Source organism: Gossypium arboreum, chromosome 11, assembly GCF_025698485.1.
Source record: "Gossypium arboreum isolate Shixiya-1 chromosome 11, ASM2569848v2, whole genome shotgun sequence".
Taxonomy (NCBI): Eukaryota; Viridiplantae; Streptophyta; class Magnoliopsida; order Malvales; family Malvaceae; genus Gossypium; species Gossypium arboreum.
Genome location: NC_069080.1, coordinates 132,395,758 through 132,416,241, shown reverse-complemented (window position 1 = coordinate 132,416,241; position 20,484 = coordinate 132,395,758). Strand labels below are relative to the sequence as shown.

The following is a 20,484-nucleotide window of genomic DNA, read 5'->3' as shown; positions in this document are numbered from 1 at the left end:
AAATATTTTAAATCCTCTATTTGAATTTGTTAATATAACTGTTTGATATTTCTATCAAATTTTGCCAAGCAGTATATACTTACCATCCAAAACAAAACCTGAATAGAATTATTAAAATATTAATAATGCATATCAAATTATAGAAAATTTGTAAAATTAATATAAACTTAGGATCCTTATTATATTATAACTAAATTATATATATTATTATTTTTTTATTATTAAAACAAATATATATGATTTCTCTAACAAATTCAATCTCTGCAAGAAAAACAGAGGAAAAGGAAATAAAAAGGAGAAGAAGAAGAAGAAGAAAATGACAACAATGGCGAGGACAAGCACTGGCCTCGCGTACCCCGATCGATTCTATGCGGCGGCTTCTTACGCTGGATTAGACGGATCTCTCAATTCCAACAACAACGACGTCAGCTCCAGGTTCTCAAACGAGGTCGCTTTGATCCTCTACGCCTTATACCAGCAGGTCATTTCACCATTTTCATTCTCTCTATATCTGTTTCATTGGATCTGGTCTTCTCCGATACGCAACCGGTTTGCTTCTGCTGATTTCTCTTTATTTGAATTGCATTCCCGGCAACGTCGTATTTATCTTGTTTCAGCTAAGGATTCCATTCAATATATTGCTTTTGCATATAATTTGCATTTCTCATTCCGGAGCATTTTAAATGTAATTTTGGTAGATCTGGTTTTTGCGCTTTGAACTTGAGACAATTCTTATGGTGGTCTCCCGAACAATCGAATAAGTATTTTGTTATTGAAATGGGAAAGTTATATTTCGTTAGGTTATTAATTTTCTGCGTTATATATGTGATTTACAGGCTACTATAGGTCCTTGTGATGTTCCGAAACCAAGTTCGTGGAATCCTGTCGAACAGAGCAAATGGAAAAGGTCTGCAAAGCTCATTTGCTGCTATGTCTAACATTGCCTTTATGGTTCTTTGTGTTGTTGTATGTAACGGAATAATGTTATAAAATAAGGCATTTTAGTATGGTATGCTTAGGGTGGTAATGCTTGCTTGTGTTTACAGTTAGCTATTTTAGTTTGATATGCTTATGCTTGGGGTGGTAGTGTTTTGTTTCATTTGCTCAAAAGTGGTGTTAATGATAGTAATGTTGATTCAAAGAGATGTGAATGAATAGGTTATATATAGGAGTGGCCATTTACTTACGCACATTTGATGTTTTTTAGTTGTGTCAATACTAGGTAACATTGCAGCACTGTGCTGTATAGTTTTACTGTGCTGTATAGTTTATGTATAAAAAAAATGCAGTACTTCTGTGTTTATTTATGTTTATTGGTCTGGATTGGTCTAATTTTCCGTCTGCCATATATGCATGCTTTTTTTTATGTGTAGCACAAGAATTTGGATAGTTCACAAATTTATTATATTTCAGATGGATGTGATCTATAGCATTTTTTCCTTCATTTGATAATTGTTCTTCTCCTAAAGCCTTTTATTATTTATATATAGCTGGCAGCAGCTTGGTAACATGGCTACTACAGAAGCCATGCGTCTCTTTGTGAAAATATTGGAGGTATAGACCAATAACATTCTGCTTTTTTTTTTTTTCTTAATTTTATTTTTTATATATATGAATCGGTATAGTTTGATATAATTGTTTTCTATTTTATTCCTCATTCATTGACTTCTCGTCCAGGAAGAAGATCCGGGATGGTATTCAAGGGCTTCTAACTTTGTTTTGGAGCCTACTATAGATGTACAAATGAATGTAAGATGTTTTCACCGTTCCTGAAGTATGATTTTACCATTTTCAAATGTCTTCTATTTTCATAGTTTTGCTGGGTGACTTTACCATTTTAACGGCATTTAACTTTGTCTAAGAGCCTGTTCCCAACTTTTGAATAATTTTCAGTTTTGAAATACTTTAATTTGATTTTCATCTGGTTTTTTGCATAATTGGTGTTTTTAATGTACTTATAGTTGAACGGAGGGAAGCTAAGTTCCTTAATAGAAGATGCTTGTCTTTGATAGGCTTGTTGTTCTATGTACTTGCTTTACCCACTTAACTTGTATGCATGTTCATAGCATTATTCAAAATTTGAGCCTATTACTGAGAATGGGAATTCTTTTGCTGAGACAAAGACCATTTCTGCTAAAAATGGTAGCCTGGTGCAAACTCAGGACAAAGATGTTATATCAGAAGGCCTTGGTTCGGTTGTCATATATGATACGTGGATTTCTCCTCCAATAACCGGTCAACATCCCAAAGCTCGATATCAAGTATTGGCATCTCTATCATTTAAATACCCACCCTTTCTTCTTCTTCTTGCCTTTGTCCTCATCTAAGCACATTTACTCTTATTTTTCAGCATGGAGCAGCTGTTGTGCAGGAGAAGATGTATATATATGGTGGAAACCATAATGGCCGTTACCTTGGTGATCTTCATGTAAGCAAATTATTTACATCAATATGCAATATATGTGCATCCTGATATGTAATGTTCTAATTTTACTTTTTATATCCTAATAAAAAAATAGTTTGTTCTATAGTTTTCGACCTGAAACAAAATCTTACTAAATTATGATTATCAGTTCCAGGCTGTTACTGGAAAGCTTGGATCTATTTCTGTAGTCTTGATAACCTGGATTCTTTGTTTCTAAATTCATGCACCATTAAAACTACACATGATGGCTTTCCCCCCTAATTTGAGAAGTGGTTCAGGTTCTAGATTTTAGAAGTTGGACTTGGTCAAAGGTAGGAACAAAGGCTGTGGAATCACCATCTCCAGTAAACGTAGCCCCATGTGCTGGCCATTCACTGGTTAGTAGATAAATGACTTTCTTTTTTATTTTCTTTTGGCCTTGCAAAAAGCAATCCTCTGATGGAAAGACGTACATCTCTTTAGAATCTGTTTTCTGAAAATTCTTGTATTTGCTATTGTCTTACTGTTATCATTTGACTCTATTTCTTCTTATCTTCTTTCCCTATAGATACCATGGGGGAACAAGCTTCTTTCAATTGCTGGCCATATGAAAGATCCTTCTGAAACTATCCAGGGTACTTGACTCTGTCCCCTTATAGTATTTTAAAGAGTAGATGGCTTTATTATTCATCTCGTCCTTTCTTTTGAAGACTTATTTACTGTTCTGTATTTCTATGGCAGTGAAGGCATTTGATCTGCAAACTGGTACCTGGTCAATGTTAAAGACTTATGGCAAACCACCGGTATTTTATCTGTTCTTCCTCTTGACTACCTCTCCTCCTGTTTCATCTAAAATATTTCTGCAAACTAAAATTAAAAAAAATAGTGGGTTCATGGTGTCTTGTGTTCTTCACAAAGATGTATATCAGCCTTCGATTTTTGAGTGTTTCTGAAATAGTGACAGACTGCCAGTGGGCTTGATCTTCCTTGTTAATTGTATTTAAGAAACTGGAAACTGAATCCATATAATGTTGATTGCTGGGCAATGTTAGTTTTTGAACTTGTTAATGTGGTTGAACAAAGACTGGATGCAAACATGTAAAAGGAAAAATGTGAGTTGCATATGTCTGTTCCCCCATTATTTTCCCATTTGTTGAATGTTTCTCTGAAATTCTTTTGCCAATATGTTACAAGCTTTTAGCTTATCTTTGTGAGTTCCTTGCAGGTCTCTCGTGGAGGTCAATCTGTGAACCTTTTTGGAACCACCTTGGTGATATTTGGTGGACAGGGTGCAAACAGAACACTCTTGAATGATCTATATATTCTTGACTTAGAAACCATGACTTGGGATGAAATTGATGTCGCGTAAGATTATTTTGGCAATTTTATTCATGCATTATTCCTCCACACACATTATTTGATGTCTGAACATTATTGTTAAATATGTTGTACTGGCTTCTCTGAAGCCGATAACATTGAGATTGTAATTGAAATGATATTTGCTGTCTTCCAAAATCTCAACAGCTGCCATTGAAAGAGGATCTTGTTGCATAGTCCCAGCGACCTAGTCTGATTAAGGTTCAATATCATAGCAGCTAAGAATCTGCTGTTTGAATTTCAATCTGGTTCATAAGGTTAACTTGTGATCAAAATTTAATTCTTAATTAGATCGACTTCAGTCCTGATAAGTGCTTTATATTTAAATTTTCTAAAAATTGTTGTATTAAACTGATTTTGAAGTACTGATCCAAAATTACCACTCATGCTTGAATTCCTTTATTTTTAGATACATTGACATTGGACATGAAAAGTACTATTGTGTTATTTGACTCGAGCATATTTTCTACAAATTATTATGGATCCCACCTGTTTAAAGATGTAGTTTTATGAAGTAAAGGACAGCTTGATTTAATGCTCTTGAACTTTTATTTTGAGCAATCCCTTGCATCCAATTATTTTATAGATTGGAAGAGTGTTAGGAACAACTGCAGGTCTAACAAAGAGTGTCATTTGAAATTGATATTCCTTGGTTACTCTTAACGTCTGTTTATCTTCATTGCCATGCAGTGGGGTAGCTCCATCACCAAGATCTGGTCATGCTGCTGCAGTACATGCAGAGCGTTACCTTCTTGTTTTCGGTGGGAGTTCACATGCTACTTTCTTCAATGATTTGCATGTCCTTGATTTGCAAACTGTAAGATAATTTCACTTTTCAGTTTTCTCATTTGCTTGTCTGAGGAATTAATTTCTTTATCTTTCCCTTTTTTTTTTCTTTTCTTATTTATTTATTTGGATTTGTAGATGGAATGGTCAAAACCTGCACAACTAGGTGAGTTACCAACTCCTAGAGCTGGTCATGCAGGAGTGACTATTGGGGAAAACTGGTTTATTGCTGGAGGTGGAGACAACAAAAGCGGTAAATGCTTAGTTTTAGTGTTATTATACTGTCAGCATTTGATATGACAATAAGAAAAGCTTGACGGATTGGTTGTGTGAAAAAGCTTACTTCTATCACTACTTATTCTTCGTTGTTTGTCCTTTTCTCTTCCTGCAGGGGCGTCAAAAACTATAGTCCTTAACATGTCTAGCTTCGTTTGGTCAGTTGTGACAACAGTTGAAGGAACTGTTCCTCTTGCTAGTGAGGTATTTTACATTTTACGAATGCTTATTGTGTTCAAAATTCTGTGCATGTGGCAAATCTCTTTTTGCATTGCTTAATCATATGTATATTGTTTCAAATGTGTCAGGACTGCTGCAAAAGTTTAAACTTCTGAATCTTGATATACAAGGATTGTTAGACTTTCTGCATATGTTGTGCTTCTCTGTAATGATTATGATCATTTGACTTGATTATCAATAATAATTTTGACATGTTTTTTTCTCATCTATTTTACTTACGACTCAGGTGTAAGTTTCAGATATCGGTATGTTCAAATTATTCTAAGTTTTTTCATGTATTTATAGTATCTTTTACGGGTCATATTTTCCCATACCTATGTTCTAATAAGTGTTGGACATGGTTACTTAAAGGAAAAATGAAGAGTCAGAGCAACATAGGTTCTCATCAATTAACTTCATCGACTTCTTTAGCTTGTAAGCTTAAAAGCAAAATTACTGTTGCATGGAAATAGTTCAAAATTTCTGGACATTGCGCCTGTCTGCAGTATATTGGTTGATGCAAAGAGTACATAAAATTAAATCTGATTTTCTTATTTTAGGGCTTGAGTCTGGTTGTGGGCTCCTTAAAGGGTGATGATATACTTGTATCATTTGGAGGATATAATGGGCGTTACAACCGTGAGGTAGAGACATTTTAGCCTCGTTTCTCCAACTTTGTTGATCGCTTTGTCTCTATTTTGATCTGTTATGTTTTGCTTCCAGGTTAATATTCTCAACCCAAGTTGTAAGTTAAACTTACAATCAAATATTACAGAGGCTCCTTCTGCTGTGCATAATGCCACTAATCCTACCAGAGATCTGCGGTCCGAATTTGAAATTGGACAAGGAAAAATACGAGAAATTGTTATGGAAAATGTCGACTCAAAGCCCACTGTATGTTATATTTTGCTTCTGCATTCAACATTCAAAACCATTTAAGTTTATTGGAGATCTACTGGTTGAAATCTTCTGATATAAAGTACACACGTGCCATATTTGATAGAGCGGATTTATTATATTTCGCAACATTCAGAAGCAACACCTGAAATTTTATTTCAACCTCTACAAAATTTTTATCAAGTCTCGAAGTTGTAAATTTTATGTCAATATTTTTCTTCAGCTCAAGTTTTAGATTATGTGCAGATATCCGAATGTGAGAAGACTAACGAACGCATTATAGCAACACTTAAGGTGGAAAAGCAAGAACTGGAATCTTCACTGAGCGAGGAGAAGTTACAGTCTCTCCAGCTAAAGCAACAAGTACTGGAAGCCGAGACTCGAAACACGGAATTGTACAAGGTATTAATGTCTTAAATTATGATGTCATTGGCAATGGCAAGTCATGTAGCTTTCTTTAACAGTTTCAATTGTTCGCTAGTCCGAAACAGTGGTGTACGTCTTCCTGTACATTTTTTCTCACTTGATTCCATTTACATCTTAGGAGCTCCAATCCGTACGTGGTCAACTTGGCACTGAGCAGTCAAGATGCTTCAAATTAGAGGTATAATCGGAGTCAAAAGAGCAATCCCATTACTCATACTCCCTGCTTTCATCTGTTTCCTCCTTTAAAACAACCATTCTAAATGCACCAATTTCAGTTTTCTTAAAAACTGCAGTATTCTTCTAATTCTCTTGAACCAACAGGTTGAAGTCGCAGAACTGCGACAAAAGCTTCAGACAATGGAAACACTAGAAAAAGAACTTGAACTCCTGCAACGACAGAAAGCTGCATCTGAACAAGCTGCCTTAAATGCAAAGCAGAGGCAGGGTTCGAGCGGTGTTTGGGGTTGGCTTGCCGGTAACCCTCCAGAATATACCGCCATCGATGACAATGCCTGAAAATTCAATTGAAAGGCCCAACTAATGATGGCTAGATTCTTTATTTTTTTTTCTCATTAATCATTTTTTTTCTACTTAACCCTATTCTTTCTATGATGGGAATAATATATATATCTAATTAGGGTTTTTTGGCATTAATAGATGTCCCAATAGATTACAGTCTCACAGCTTATTATTATACATTTACATATCGCCGGTGCCGTTGTTCCATTTGTTTTTTGCGCAAGTTTTATCCTAATTTGTATTCAAAATATTATGTTATTTTTTAATTGAAAATATAGGTTTGAAATGTTTGCCTATGGTTTTATTCTGTTTCTGTGATATTATTAGGGTATGTTTGGTTAATGAAAAATGGCATGCTGGTTAAAAGGAAATTAAGTTAATATTTATTGAAACCCAATGTCGGTGGAATAAATAGTCTTTTTAGTTTAATGGTAAGATTGAGATCTCACATTTAAGTTTCATTAGATACAAACTACTTTACTATTGGTGCATTTCATTTATATTTATTTTTTTATAATAAAATAAGTTTTTGGATGGATCAATTCGACCCATGTATCCCTCTAAAAAATTAACATCTATGCAATGAAATATCACTCATATAGTCATGCTTAGACTTGTTTGTCAGCTTAACAAATTCAAGTTGAGTTTGGATAATAATCAAACTAATTTCTATTTAATATAAAATAGAATTTATATGTTAGTATTTTTTTATTTTTATTTTTTGAAAGCAATATTGGATTGGATAGAAACAATAAAAAAAATACAAAACAAGTTCAAGGGCGTCCAAATAAAAAACAAACAACAGAAATAAAAGCAAACCTACCCACATACTTCGAAAAGAAAAAAGAAAGTCACTCTCTATCCAATCAAATTGGCACCTGGATTCTATCAAATCATCATTTAATTTTCATTAATTGCTCTTACCAGATACCAAGGAATAGCAGTTTCCAAAACGAAAAATCAAAAACCTTTGGCTGCTATTTAAAATCTAATGATAAAATTATAATTTAAAATTTACACTATAATTATATTTATAACTTAATTTTTAATTTATCAAATATTAAATGTAATTATTGTAAATTTCTAGTTAAATCATTATATTAAAAATTTTGAATATAAATCTTATCAGTTTAGATATATATTTAATTTATAGATAAACAATTTGGTAATTATTTTTAGGATAAAACTTAATAACATGTTAACTTTGATTTAAAATAAATATTTAAAAATCATGAAACAAATAAGATATTTCCATAACAGTGAAAATAATTTCGTTTTCCATTATAAATTTTGTATTTTGGATAATTTTTTAAATTTATATATATTATTTATTGTTAACACATAGTTGGCCCTCAACTTGTATAAAAAATTAATTGTCTAAGTTTTTTTTTTGACATGGTTGATATTTGAATTTGTATTTTATCTCCAGGTTGGTACCTTAGCACTAATATCGTTAGTTTATACTGGTATGATATTGATAACCAATAATTCACTAGTGATATGTGACAATCTCTTAATATACCACACGACGAGCATAAATTTTAAAAACTAGACATTTCTTTATAAATTAATAAAAAAAGTGTCGACGTTATTTTTTATGTGAAAATTATATTTTAATTTTTTTAATTTTAAAATTTATATGTGTCACGTGACATATTAAGAGACTGTCATGTATCACCAATAAATTAGTTATTAGTGCCATATTAATATAAATTAATGGTGTTTATTCAAATATACCTACATAAGTGATAGAATATAAGTTGAGGTAATAATTAAGTCTAAAAAAAATCATTTAGATATTTTTATACAAGTTGAAGGCCAACTACGTATTAACCCTATTGTTTATGATATAAGCAACCGTTTGCCTTTGTTCATCAAACCGTTTTCAGTTTTTCTTTTCATTAAAATAATGCAATTCAGGTGTTTAGAAATCGATGTTATCTCCGCCCACGATCTCAATGTCGACGATCATTTCCGCACTATGGCCGTTTATGCCGTCGTTTCAATCGAAAGTGATCACACTTAAGCGCAAAGGACTCTAATCGGCACAGGCCGTGGTTCAAACCGCCAATGGAATCACACCGTGAAATTCAAAGTCGATGGAGCCACCGTCCGTCGGGACCTCCTCACCGTCGCATTCTGCCTTAAATCCGATTGTGAGATCGGAGTCCTAGAAATCGGTGCGGCTAAAGTCTCCGTCAAGGAACTGCTTGATAATGACCATCGAAACGCAATCAAAGCCGTACCGATTTCTTTGTATGGAATTACTAAAGGTATGTTGAATTTCAAATACAAGTCCAGTGACAAGTGTAACAAGGTTGCTCCGCCACCTCCGTTTACGGCGGATGGCGCCAAGAACTTTGGAAAAAATAGGAGGAAACCGCCAACTATGATGTATCCACCACTTCCGATGATGTATCAGATGGCTACAATGGGGTATCTGCCAATGTACCCACCGCATGCAAATGGTAATCCAGGGTGGAGCTGCTGGTACCCTCCGATGGCAGATTATCCTTACCCTCCGCCGCCTGGCAGTGGATATCCGCCATATGGATACCAACAGCCACCTTTTCGAGGTCATGGATATGGTGGAATGCGGGGTGGTGATTATTTCGAAGATGCTCACGAAGATTAATTTTGAAGATTATTTCGAAGATGCTTATGAAGATTTTGCAGATTATTTCGCAGATGCTCATAAAGATTTTCAAGATTATTTTAGAAGGCTTTTCGTCTTAATAATTTTATTTGCTATTTTATGTTTGTTTTTCAGTTTTCTTGCATTTGATTCGAGTTTTTCAAGAATATGAAATTTGAATTGAGAGTGTTTATGAGGATTTTATTTTTATTTATATTTTTATTATGTATAGTGTATTTAATGATCTCAAAATAAAAATTATTAATTTATTTATTTTTAAAAATGATAATAAATATAAATTATATTTAATTCATAAAATCTGTAAAATTATACAATTTTATCAGTCAATACTCAAGCTTGAGATATAATCGAGTCCAATTAAGTTTGTTTATCAATTTTTATACTCAAGCTTAACTCAATAATTAAATTTAGGATTAATAATATATATTAAGGGCAATAATATAATTTAATAATATAAAAATATGAAAAATTGGATAAAGCTTGCAGGTTGTTCAAACCAAGTATTACTAAACTTGAATTTGGCTCAATCGATAGCTCAGCATAACTCAAGCTCGGCTCAATAAGTCAAACTCAAATAACTTACAAGCACTAGTGTCTCATTTACACCCTTAAAAGCAAACTACATTTTTTGTGATTTTTATTTTTATTTTTAATTTTATTTTGTAAAGAGCGAAAACAAATACTATGAGATATGAGATTTAAATATTTATTTATATAAAATGAAAATGTTATAAATGGATAAGTATAAACATAAATAAAATATATAAATGTATAAATAAAGTAATAGCTAATAATTTTAATATAAAATAATATGATATTATCTTTGAGTGAATAAAATATTAAAAATTAAATTATTATAAAATATATAAAATAATAAATTTGAATATTATCTTGTTCAGTTTTAATTTATTTTATCATCACAATCGTGTTTATATTTAAACACATATCCCATCATAAATTTTAATACCGTCACTACTATAATTTTTAAGCAAACCAAAATCAATTCCACCACCCTTTTAAATGTAGCTAAGTCAATATATTTTTATCTTTTAATATTTCGATAAATCTAGAATATATATTATTTCAACAATAAAATTTGAACTCAAAACATTATAATTTTTACAATATTAACCTTTTGCTATTTTAATCAGAGTTGTATCTTGAATGTGCCATAAAATGTTTTAATTTTGTATGATTTTTTATATTAAAGCCCTATTTGGTTTGTATTTTTTTAATAAATTTATTAAATAAATTTTCACTACCATAATCTAGTTTTATTTAAATAAAACTTTGTACCACATTCAAATAAATCATTGATAATCAATTAAACCCTTACTCTTTTACTTATATCCAGCTAAGCTTTAAAAAGTAAATTATCACCCATTATATTGTATATTAAAATATCTATAATTTAATATTATTTAAAATATTATGTGATTCCTTAAAATAACTATAATTTTAGTTGGCATCGATATTATTTTCAGTATAGGAGAATGTAGATTCGAGTGTATCAAACGCATTATTCTCCTATTTAAGTATTGTTGAGAGACTATAAGTAGTTCTAGATATTGTATCAAAAAGTAAAGACTAGAAATCATGATGTTTCACTAATATAAAAGAAGTAAATCAAGAAAAGAAAAACTACAAGATAGTCGCATAATTATATATTGCTATTTTGGTAATTCAACTATAATTTTTTTATAGTCATTAACATTTCTTTCTAAATATATATATATATTTGGTCACTCTATTTTTAGAAAGGCTAATGAGATCTTTTTATTAGCATAATAATAAATTTAATCATTCAATGTTTATGTATTTTATCATTTTAATATTATTTTAAAAATTTATTAAATTTAATCATTAACAGTTACAATTTTTCTCTTAAATTAGTTTTGATTCTCAAAATAATTCAACACTTAAAAATTAAAAAATTTACTTTTGAAAACCCATATCTTCCATTTCAGTTTCAACCCAAAAAAGCAAACAGTATATAAAAATTTCTATGCAACTTTAAAAATTAACTTCTCAGATGGCAAAACCAGCCATTTGATTCATCCAACTATTCAGTGAAATACGCAGAATTTTCAGTTTTTGAGCACTGAAAATCAACAGAAAACTTTAGTGAAAAGTTTCCTATTATTTTTTTTAAAAATCGTGACTAAATAATATATATAAATATTAATAATTAAATTTATTAAATTATCAAAATTAAAACTAAATTAATAAAATAAATAAATATTGTTGATTAAATATATTATTATTATGGTAATAAAAAATAACCGACCTATAAGAAGGACCCGTTTAAACGACACAATTTTACTCTCAGACATGATTTGTAAACTAATTAGCTTTATTTAAATATTGATAAAGCGATTAAAGGTGAGTCAGGGTTTCCATCTATCGGGGGAGTATTGCACGATCAGGATAGGGGCTGGATTTTTAGATACAATTACTATCTAGGGGAGTGTTTAGTTTTTTATGCCGAACTTTGAGACATTTTGGATGGTCTGATTTTTTTACAGGGATTAGAGTATGATAGGGTGTTGGTTCAAGTTGATAGCTTAAAGGTGGTCAAAGCCATTGAAGATGGACATTCGACTGATTCGAAAACTGCCTTGGTTAAAAGGATTCAAAATATTTTACAGAATGAAGGACAATGGCCATTAAGGTATGTTCCTATGAAGAATAATAGAGTTATTAATAATTTTATCTTCAGATAGAGTGAGTGGTTCATTTACTCTTGTTAACTCGATGTAGTTATTTTGTTGTTTACTAAAAAAATTAAATTCCAAAATTTAAAAATCTGTACTTAAATAAAAAAATTATAGTTAAATTATTAAAATAGAAACTGTTTTAACTGATTGATTAATTGTATAATACTATAATTTAATTGTCTATTTTAAGGTTCAGCTCTAGTGGTTAAATTAGTTAAGTGGTTAATTAATTCATCAATTTTCTTACTCAATCAATTTATTCGATTTAATTAAATAATTTATTAAAAATTAAAAAATATATTAAATATAGTAAAAATTATTCATACTGGGTCATTGATAAATTGGCCCAACCTCTTATTTCAGTCCACTATCCCGGTTGGACCGATTCTAGATCTGTCTCGTAAATTGTAGAATAATATAATATAAGATATGCTTAAACAGATTATCTTAAGAAACCGCACCGAGTAGAATTGAACAGACGCGGAGAACAAATTCTCGTTTCCACTTTCCCACCCAAACTCTATCACTTTAAAACCCCTCTTTAATGGCGGTTCCATACGATCATTCCTCTTTCTTTCCTGTTCTCCACCTTTTATTTCCCTCTATATAAATAGATAAGCCCTTTTTCGCTTCTTTGTTCATCAACCCAATTTCAATTTATACAAACCCTTTAACTTCTTCTTTCTTTTCCTTCCTTTCGATTGATTTTCAGAGAAAACCATGGAGTTTAGACCTTTAGAAATCAAAGTTATCTCCGCCAAGGATCTCAAAGACGTCAATCTTTTCACTAAGATGGACGTTTACGTCGTCGTTTCGATCAACGGTGATTCTCGCACAGCGCAAAGGACTCCGGTCGACAAGGACGGTGGTTCAAACCCAGAGTGGAATTACACCGTGAGGTTCACCGTCGATGAAGCTGCCGCCCGTCAGAATGGGCTTACCGTCGTGTTTACCCTTAAATCACAACGTCAGCTTGGAGATAAGGATATCGGTACGGTTCAAGTTCCCGTCAAGGAATTGCTTGATAACGGTGATGGAAACCGGAAAGGTCAAAATAATCTAAGTTACGCTGTTAGGTTGGCTAATGGTAAAGCTAAAGGTGTGTTGCATTTTTCTTACAAGTTCGGAGACAAGTTCACGCAACCGCCGGTTACGGTGGCTGGCGCCATGACCGTTGATAAGCAGTGGGGGAATGAGAAGCCAGTTATGGCGTATCCACCACCAAGCTCAGGATACATGGATAAACCAGCAATGGCCTATCCACCGCCTGCAACTGGGTATCCAGGGCCGAGCTCCGGATACCCTCCTTCACACGGAGCATATCCGCCGCCACCCCAAACGGCAAGTTATCCTTACCCTCAACCTGGAGGTGGGTATCCGCCTTATGGATACCAACAGGCACCGGTTCAAGGGTATGGATATCCGGGTCAAGGTGGATACTATGGCTACCCTCCGGTGCAGAAACCGCAGAAACCTAAGAAAGGCAGCGGCGGCATGGGAGCGGGTCTAGGATTGGGGTTGGCCGGTGGATTGTTGGGTGGAATGTTGATCGGTGATATGGTCGGAGATGCTTATGAAGCTGGTCTTGAAGATGGTTTTGATTTTGATTTTTAATTGCCATTTTTATGGTTTTTTTTTTTGTTATTGAATATTTGGCATACAAATAATATGTAATTTCATACATAATTAATAATATACAAATATATATAAATTAGCATGAAGTCTCTTCTTTAACATTTTTTATATGAATTGAAAAATTAAATATCTTAATGAATTATAAGCATTATAAATTATGATAAAAGCTTTTAGTTAATACCATTTAATTCAATACAATTCATTTGAAAGAAGAATCAATTATCAAAGTAATTTTATAATTTTATCTCATAAAATAAAATAAATTCTTATCTTAATAAAAAAAAAGTCGTCTTAATTGATTTTACAATCCTTTTATCTCATATTTATTAAGATAAAATCTATCTTAATTGTTATTATAAATTTAGATTTAATTGTTATTATAAATTTAGATTGGTTTCGAATATATATTCGACCCACAAAAATAGTATATAGTAGAAAACATGTATATGTCATGTATGACATAACGTGTTTACGTATAATAAAATTTAAATTTTATATGGCATAACGTGATTATGTATAATAAAACTTGAACTTACCGAATAGGTATGATAAAACTTAAGCTTAAAAATTTTAAGTACTCAAAATTTTAAGATTCCTATTCTAATTAGCAAGTCAAAGTCTCAATAATAATTACATATAATAAGATTTTAATTTAATTACTTAATCACCGAATACGTTCACCTAAATTAATAAGTCAAAGCTTCATTTGCCTTATGTAATAAACTTACCTTCAACAGTTGTATGTAAAAAATATTATCATTTAAATGAGTTTTAATATACTATTTGGCACTCAAAATTGATGCTATTTTTTTAAATTTGATATTTAAATTTTTGAGTCTAATTTGGTACCCAAACTAGACATTTTTCTTAAGTTGGTCCTTAAACTTTTGAGGTCTAATTTGGTACTTAATTTTTTGTTAGATTTGGTACTTGTCAAATATTTAACAAATTACTCTAATATATTAATAATGTTAATTTTTATGTTGTAAAAATAATCAATGTATGACCGATATGTAATAGATAATATGATATTTTTTTTGTATTTCATATATTTAATTACTTTTAGTTTTATTTATTTATTTAATTATTTTATTAATAAAAATAATAAATTTCTTTATTTAATATTAATTAGTTAAGCAAAGCTCAATACCTATTTTTAAACATAAATTTCCTTTAATACTAACTATATTTTTATAACATAAAAGAAAATCATCAACGTAAGTGTTTTGCTTAATTTTTAACATTTAATAAATTTAGATACCAAATTAAGAAAAGATATTTCAAGTATTAAATTAGGCCAAAAAAGTTTTAAGTACCTAATTTAAAAAAAGTATCAAATTCAAGTAACAAATATTATATTAAGCTTTTAATTAAGGATATATTTTTATTGTTTAAGACTTATATAATAATAGATTAATGTTACAAATTTTGGGTGACAAAAAGTAATGTTAAATGTTGGTAGGCGTATATATTCCATTTGCTCTGGAATGTTTAATGGAAGATGTTCAAATGGAAAACGAAGGGTTTATAAACAAAGGTCCTTTTTGAGTGGTAGACAAAGTTTATAGGTAAAAAGAGAGGCCCAAGTTGAAGATGAAGTGCCCCTAAAAGCTTTTATTCCTCCATCTCTTTGGAACAAAAAAAAAAAAAAAGAAAAAAACATTCGAATATGTATCAAACACGAGTATTTTAATAAAAACAAAAGTTCGTAAAGTATAGCTCAAAGCCAAAAGCTTATTCTAAAGCATAAAAATATCACCATAGATTTAGATGTCAGTATCAAAAACTAAGTATGAGTATGAGTATGACATTGGTATGTATGTGTGTGTCTATATATCGAATGCAAAAGACTAAACATCAACAATTCGACAAAAACAACTTTCAACTTTATCCACCTAAACAAACTTGAATTTAACAGTCATAACCAAGAATTTTCCCTCCCGAGTTCAGAGACCGGTAATAAAAAGGTATCCGACTACTGCTGTTTGACTTCGGCTTTCTTCTTCTGCCAAAGCCTGTCAAGAGCGCTATCGGCATCGCCCTGTAAAACCGAACAAAGTAGATAAAACTAAATGTCTTTATAAAGAACAAACTACAAGGTATGAACACAGAATCTAAATTCTTAAAGCAACCCTATGAAACAGCTTCCTGACTGGAACTACCTGGACCTTGTGCCGATCTGCAGGCAACTGGATATTTAAAACTAATGTTTCTCTCAACAAATTTGTAGATTGAAATAGATAAAACACATCGGCTTAAAGTCTCAACACAACAATGTAACTGCAAGTGTATCATTAACTAAGTTGCAGCTTAATGGCTTCTAGTCTTTTACGTGAACTTAAACATGACACAGATACAACTATGTGAGGCTGATCCGAAAATAAAATATCACAGCAATAGCAAGTAATAGCAACAAGCAGAAACCTAAGAACATCCAAATACTTGTACGAATCAGCAGGCAATTGGACCATAAGCTGTGATACATTGTCTATTTCAGCGCCGTAAACATGAACGTTGCGAGGCAAATTTAAAGCTAATGTTTCTCTAGGTGAACTTGCAGATTAAATGGATACAAAAAAACAGTCTTAAGTTAAGCCATATCTCAAATATTTAGTCAACATGAAAATGTACCCAGACATAAGCAACGATAATGAAATTTGCATAATATGGTTGAAACAAGGTCCGGATATGTGGCGGACACGGATGGCGGACACAATTACTTCAAGAAAAATAAAGAGTCGGAGCAACATATCTAATAACAACCGAAAACAATCAAAAGGCTAGTTAAAAATCAATATTAAACCTGAGCACGGACAAAGCCGCAAAGAGCAAAGGTGGAGAATGTGCCAGTGTATCGGCCAAGCTCATCCAAATGACCGACATTGATCTGCACGGATGCGTGATCCTCTGAGGTGATGAGCCTGTTAGTGGCCGAGCTGCAACAACACAACAAAGAGAAATTACATATAAGCTTCCATTGTAAAACAAACGAACGCTATGAATGTACACGGGCGATAAGCCCTACAAAGCAAATTAAATACCATTTTCGGGGAATGTAAAGATCCATATTTTGACCTTCTTCGTTCTGCATCTTTGTAAATTGCTAAACCGAACAAGAAACGCAAAAAGCTCAAATCACCTAATAAAACACCGATTTAAATTCATTAAAAATGTTTAGAAAAACAGAAATATTGGAAAAGCTAACTAGATTTTAAACTTCAATTGCTCTGCAACTAAATTATTAATAGAAGTGCTAAAAGAATATTTAAAAAAAAGAGGGGAGGAACCAGATAGAAAGAGAGAGGCCATACCTTGAAGAGAAAGAAAGGGGCGGCAGTGAAAAGGGTCGTGGTGAGGTTTAGGGCTTTTATGTATAAAAAAGTGGTAACAGTTTCCTAGTAGGAAAGTCCGTCCAAGCTAGAGTTCTGACTGCCGCTTAAACATGATATTAATAATATAGTTTTAATATAATTTAAATTTTAATAGCTATTATAATTAGATCTTTATTTTTTTATATTTTTTAAATAGAAAATCTGATAAAATATTATAATAATTCTTTTTGATCAATAAAGAATATTTTCTATTATTTTTATATTTTTTTATTATTTATTCTTTCAATATCTATTTATTTTATAACAGATATAAAATTTTAGATAATCTTTTTTATATATTATTTTGAATTTAATAAATTTTCATTTATTAAAATTTTTGCATAGGTATTTTTCAACCGCTTGTAATATTTACACTCAATATTGATGGTGGTGTCTCAAAGGACATGGGTTACAAACCGGGTGAAGGGAGGAAATTTTTGGTCGAAATTAAATTTTATTTTTATTTTTAATAGTTTATATATTTATAATTTTTAAAAGATTAAATTATTTTTATTATTTTAAGTGGTAAAATATAATTTTATCTTTATTAATTTAAATTTTTAAAGGATTTAAATAAAAAACTTTCATTTTAAGGGGAGATACGTCACTGGTTACAAATAGACCTAATAATGGGTTTGGACACCTGACTTGGCCGGAAGGTCTAATCGAAAAGTAAAAGGGTTAAAGTAAGAAATTTAAGCTTGAAAAATGGGTTTGGATTAAAAAAAGAGGCATGTTTTCTAATTGAATTGGGTCTCAGATAAGTTTTTTTTTGTCAGCCTGATCCGAATTTGTAAAAAAAAAATTGTTATTGTGTTCACTATTTTGATGTTGTTTCACTATTATATTACTACTATTTTGTTGCTATTATTTGAATATTGTATAACTCTTGTTTTATTGTTAATTTTGTTACTATTATAAAAGTACATGTTTACTAAATTGCACCTATCTTAAGTTTATTTTAATATAAATAATTTTTAATTTCTTTTGGATTTATTGGAAAGTGTTTATTTTAATATTTTAATGCATTTGATGTATTATATTTTTAATTTTGTTTTTATATAAAATAATAATATAAAAATAAATACGAACGAGTTAAGCTCAAATTTTAATATTTTTATCCGAATTAAACTTAAACAAAATTTTAAATAATTTTTTAGGCTGGTCTAGCCCATGTTCACCTTTAGTTACAAAACAGTAGGGCCTTGTTTGGTTCACATGAATGGCTTAGCCATTCCTCCCTTATTCAACACAATGATCTTATTCAGGGGTTTGGTTGGCTGTAAAGCCTATTCAATGGAATAGCTATTACAGCCTTATTCCTCAAAATCACTGAATAACAATTCAACGCCATCACTAATGAATGACTATTCAACGCTTCCAGCAATATAAAAAATTATTTTTCTTTCCTTTTCTACCCATCTCACATCTCTTCAAATTCCCTACTCCTATCTGAGAGTTTTTCAACAAATCTATCGTGCGGTATGAAATTTCTCTGTTTTATTTGAACTTTTTTTTCTTACTTTCTATTTACCCTCACCATTCTCCCAATATACCTGTAGAGTGAGCAAGAAGAGGGGTTTGAAAGACCAGCAGCAGCAGCCATGGTGAAGAAGATTAGTGTCACAAATAAAGCCTTGATTCCAGGTTTAATCAAACCCTCAAGAATGTTCAAGGGTACCTCTTTTTAATCGTTCCAATTTCCCATTACTTTTCTTCCTCTATTTTCTTTCTGGTTTCTCAATGTTGATTTTTTATTGTTCTTTTTCATTGGATTTAGAGAAATACCTTTTGATCTTTCGAATTTCAGTTTTGATTCTGAATTCCTGTGGAAGAATTTTTCCTCTTTTGGGAGAAATTTTGATTTCGCAAAAAATTTCAATTAGGTTTATTGGGTTTAATTTGTTGCGGTTTGCACTTAGATTGAAAGCGCCTTTTGGGAATTAAAGCGAGATCTCACAAGTTCTACTTAATGGCATGACCTAGTTTTTTTTCTTTTGGAAGATGATCCTTTCATCTTTGTGCTTAGATCATAGTATTTATCTATTTTTCCTTAAAATGTCTGATATTTTGGTTTATGTTGTAATTTGATCATGGCATTGTTGTTGAGGAATCATAGGTATCACAGGGGTTCAAAAAGGGTTGCTCATTGTCTTTTAGCATGGAGGGAGAGGCCATGGATTTGGCATATTAAATAGTTGTTTCTTCATATTAAGAAGTTAGAGAGGTAGGAGATGGTTAAAGTGGTAAAGACAAGGAGAAATTTTGTGCTCGTAAGGAAGAATTCGATAAGTATTCCTTGAAATTTACACACACTTACTCATTTAGTTAATTGTCAAGTTGAATTAAACTAGTTGGTGACTTCAATTAAGTTGTCTGAATTTTATTATTAAACTGTCAATTAGCTGCTGTTGATTTTTGGTTAGGAGCAAATAAATCATGTTGGAAATTTGAAGAAATGGTTGTAAATAAAAAAAATGACTGTTGTTGGTTATGGTGTGAGTTTAAGTTATTTCTTGAATGATTTATTGTACTCTAATGCAGGTATGTGTGATGAAAATTGAAGGAAAAGTCTTGATGATTGTTAGTTGTTGAGTGAACTGTCGAGGAATGCAAACTCCATGCATGCTGTCAGAATATGACTTTTTGTAATAAAATTAAGGTAACCTGCTGCTGGAATTGATTAAATATTAATGTCCTAAGCTGAAATTAGAAGATGTCATAGTTATAATTAAGATTTCCTACTGCTTGGTCTTGATTAAAATGTAAGTATTTATGCTGTAAGTATTTATGTTGTCTTAAACCATTATCTAAAGTGGATTAATTGTCGTAATTTAAACGGTCTTAATAATGAAATTGTGGTATCTTCAAATGACAAATTAGAGGGGTTATAGCTGTGATTTATAGTGCTTTGGTGCCGTGGTTAAAATGTATAACTCTGGGATTGATATTGATGATGTGTCGTTAATGAGTAAACTACGTTTTATTTGCCGAATGACTTGTTATTTTAGAAGTACAAATTGAGTGTTGCTAATGGTGAGTTTTCTTTAAACTCGTTTTGTTATTTTCATGCTTAAAATATATATATATATATATTAAATTAGAATTAATGTTGCGGTTTTGATTTAATGGCTGAAAATGTTCTTTAAATTTTCAAGGCTACTTACTATCTGGCATTAGCTAGATTCGTTTATTGTATGT

The 20,484-nt window shown here is 31.2% G+C and overlaps 4 protein-coding genes across 6 annotated transcripts; 3 read left to right on the top strand and 1 right to left on the bottom strand.

The window, feature by feature from the left end:
* The first annotated feature begins 223 nt into the window (after nucleotides 1-223).
* LOC108470415 (acyl-CoA-binding domain-containing protein 4-like) lies at nucleotides 224-7,190 on the top strand. 2 transcript variants are annotated; one of them, XM_017771711.2, is made up of 18 exons: nucleotides 224-481; nucleotides 837-907; nucleotides 1,491-1,554; nucleotides 1,678-1,749; nucleotides 2,163-2,261; nucleotides 2,351-2,428; nucleotides 2,704-2,802; nucleotides 2,973-3,039; nucleotides 3,146-3,207; nucleotides 3,630-3,769; nucleotides 4,472-4,598; nucleotides 4,706-4,820; nucleotides 4,959-5,047; nucleotides 5,623-5,706; nucleotides 5,786-5,956; nucleotides 6,206-6,361; nucleotides 6,504-6,563; nucleotides 6,707-7,190. In XM_017771711.2, the coding sequence occupies exons 1-18, from the start codon at nucleotides 317-319 to the stop codon at nucleotides 6,899-6,901; spliced, it is 1,914 nt and encodes a 637-aa protein (XP_017627200.1). In that variant the 5' UTR covers nucleotides 224-316; the 3' UTR covers nucleotides 6,902-7,190. The 2 variants fall into 2 exon arrangements, with proteins under 2 accessions (XP_017627200.1, XP_017627199.1); XM_017771710.2 differs by having other exon boundaries at nucleotides 2,124-2,261.
* Nucleotides 7,191-8,741: 1,551 nt separating this feature from the next.
* On the top strand, nucleotides 8,742-9,808 carry LOC108472056 (protein SRC2-like). The gene has a single exon (XM_053020868.1). It carries the CDS (start codon nucleotides 9,180-9,182, stop codon nucleotides 9,537-9,539), a length of 360 nt encoding a protein of 119 aa, XP_052876828.1. The 5' UTR covers nucleotides 8,742-9,179; the 3' UTR covers nucleotides 9,540-9,808.
* A 2,923-nt stretch (nucleotides 9,809-12,731) lies between these two features.
* LOC108471175 (protein SRC2) lies at nucleotides 12,732-13,998 on the top strand. The gene has a single exon (XM_017772781.2). The coding sequence runs from the start codon at nucleotides 12,998-13,000 to the stop codon at nucleotides 13,889-13,891; it is 894 nt and encodes a 297-aa protein (XP_017628270.1). The 5' UTR covers nucleotides 12,732-12,997; the 3' UTR covers nucleotides 13,892-13,998.
* A 1,648-nt stretch (nucleotides 13,999-15,646) lies between these two features.
* LOC108472575 (40S ribosomal protein S21-like) lies at nucleotides 15,647-17,355 on the bottom strand. 2 transcript variants are annotated; one of them, XM_017774118.2, is made up of 4 exons: nucleotides 17,224-17,355; nucleotides 16,954-17,051; nucleotides 16,716-16,848; nucleotides 15,647-15,953 (listed from the first exon to the last, which is right to left on the bottom strand). In XM_017774118.2, exons 2-4 carry the CDS (start codon nucleotides 17,001-17,003, stop codon nucleotides 15,888-15,890), a joined length of 249 nt encoding a protein of 82 aa, XP_017629607.1. In that variant the 5' UTR covers nucleotides 17,004-17,051; nucleotides 17,224-17,355; the 3' UTR covers nucleotides 15,647-15,887. The 2 variants fall into 2 exon arrangements, with proteins under 2 accessions (XP_017629607.1, XP_052878008.1); XM_053022048.1 differs by having other exon boundaries at nucleotides 16,954-17,015; nucleotides 17,224-17,291.
* Between the last annotated feature and the right edge of the window lie 3,129 nt (nucleotides 17,356-20,484).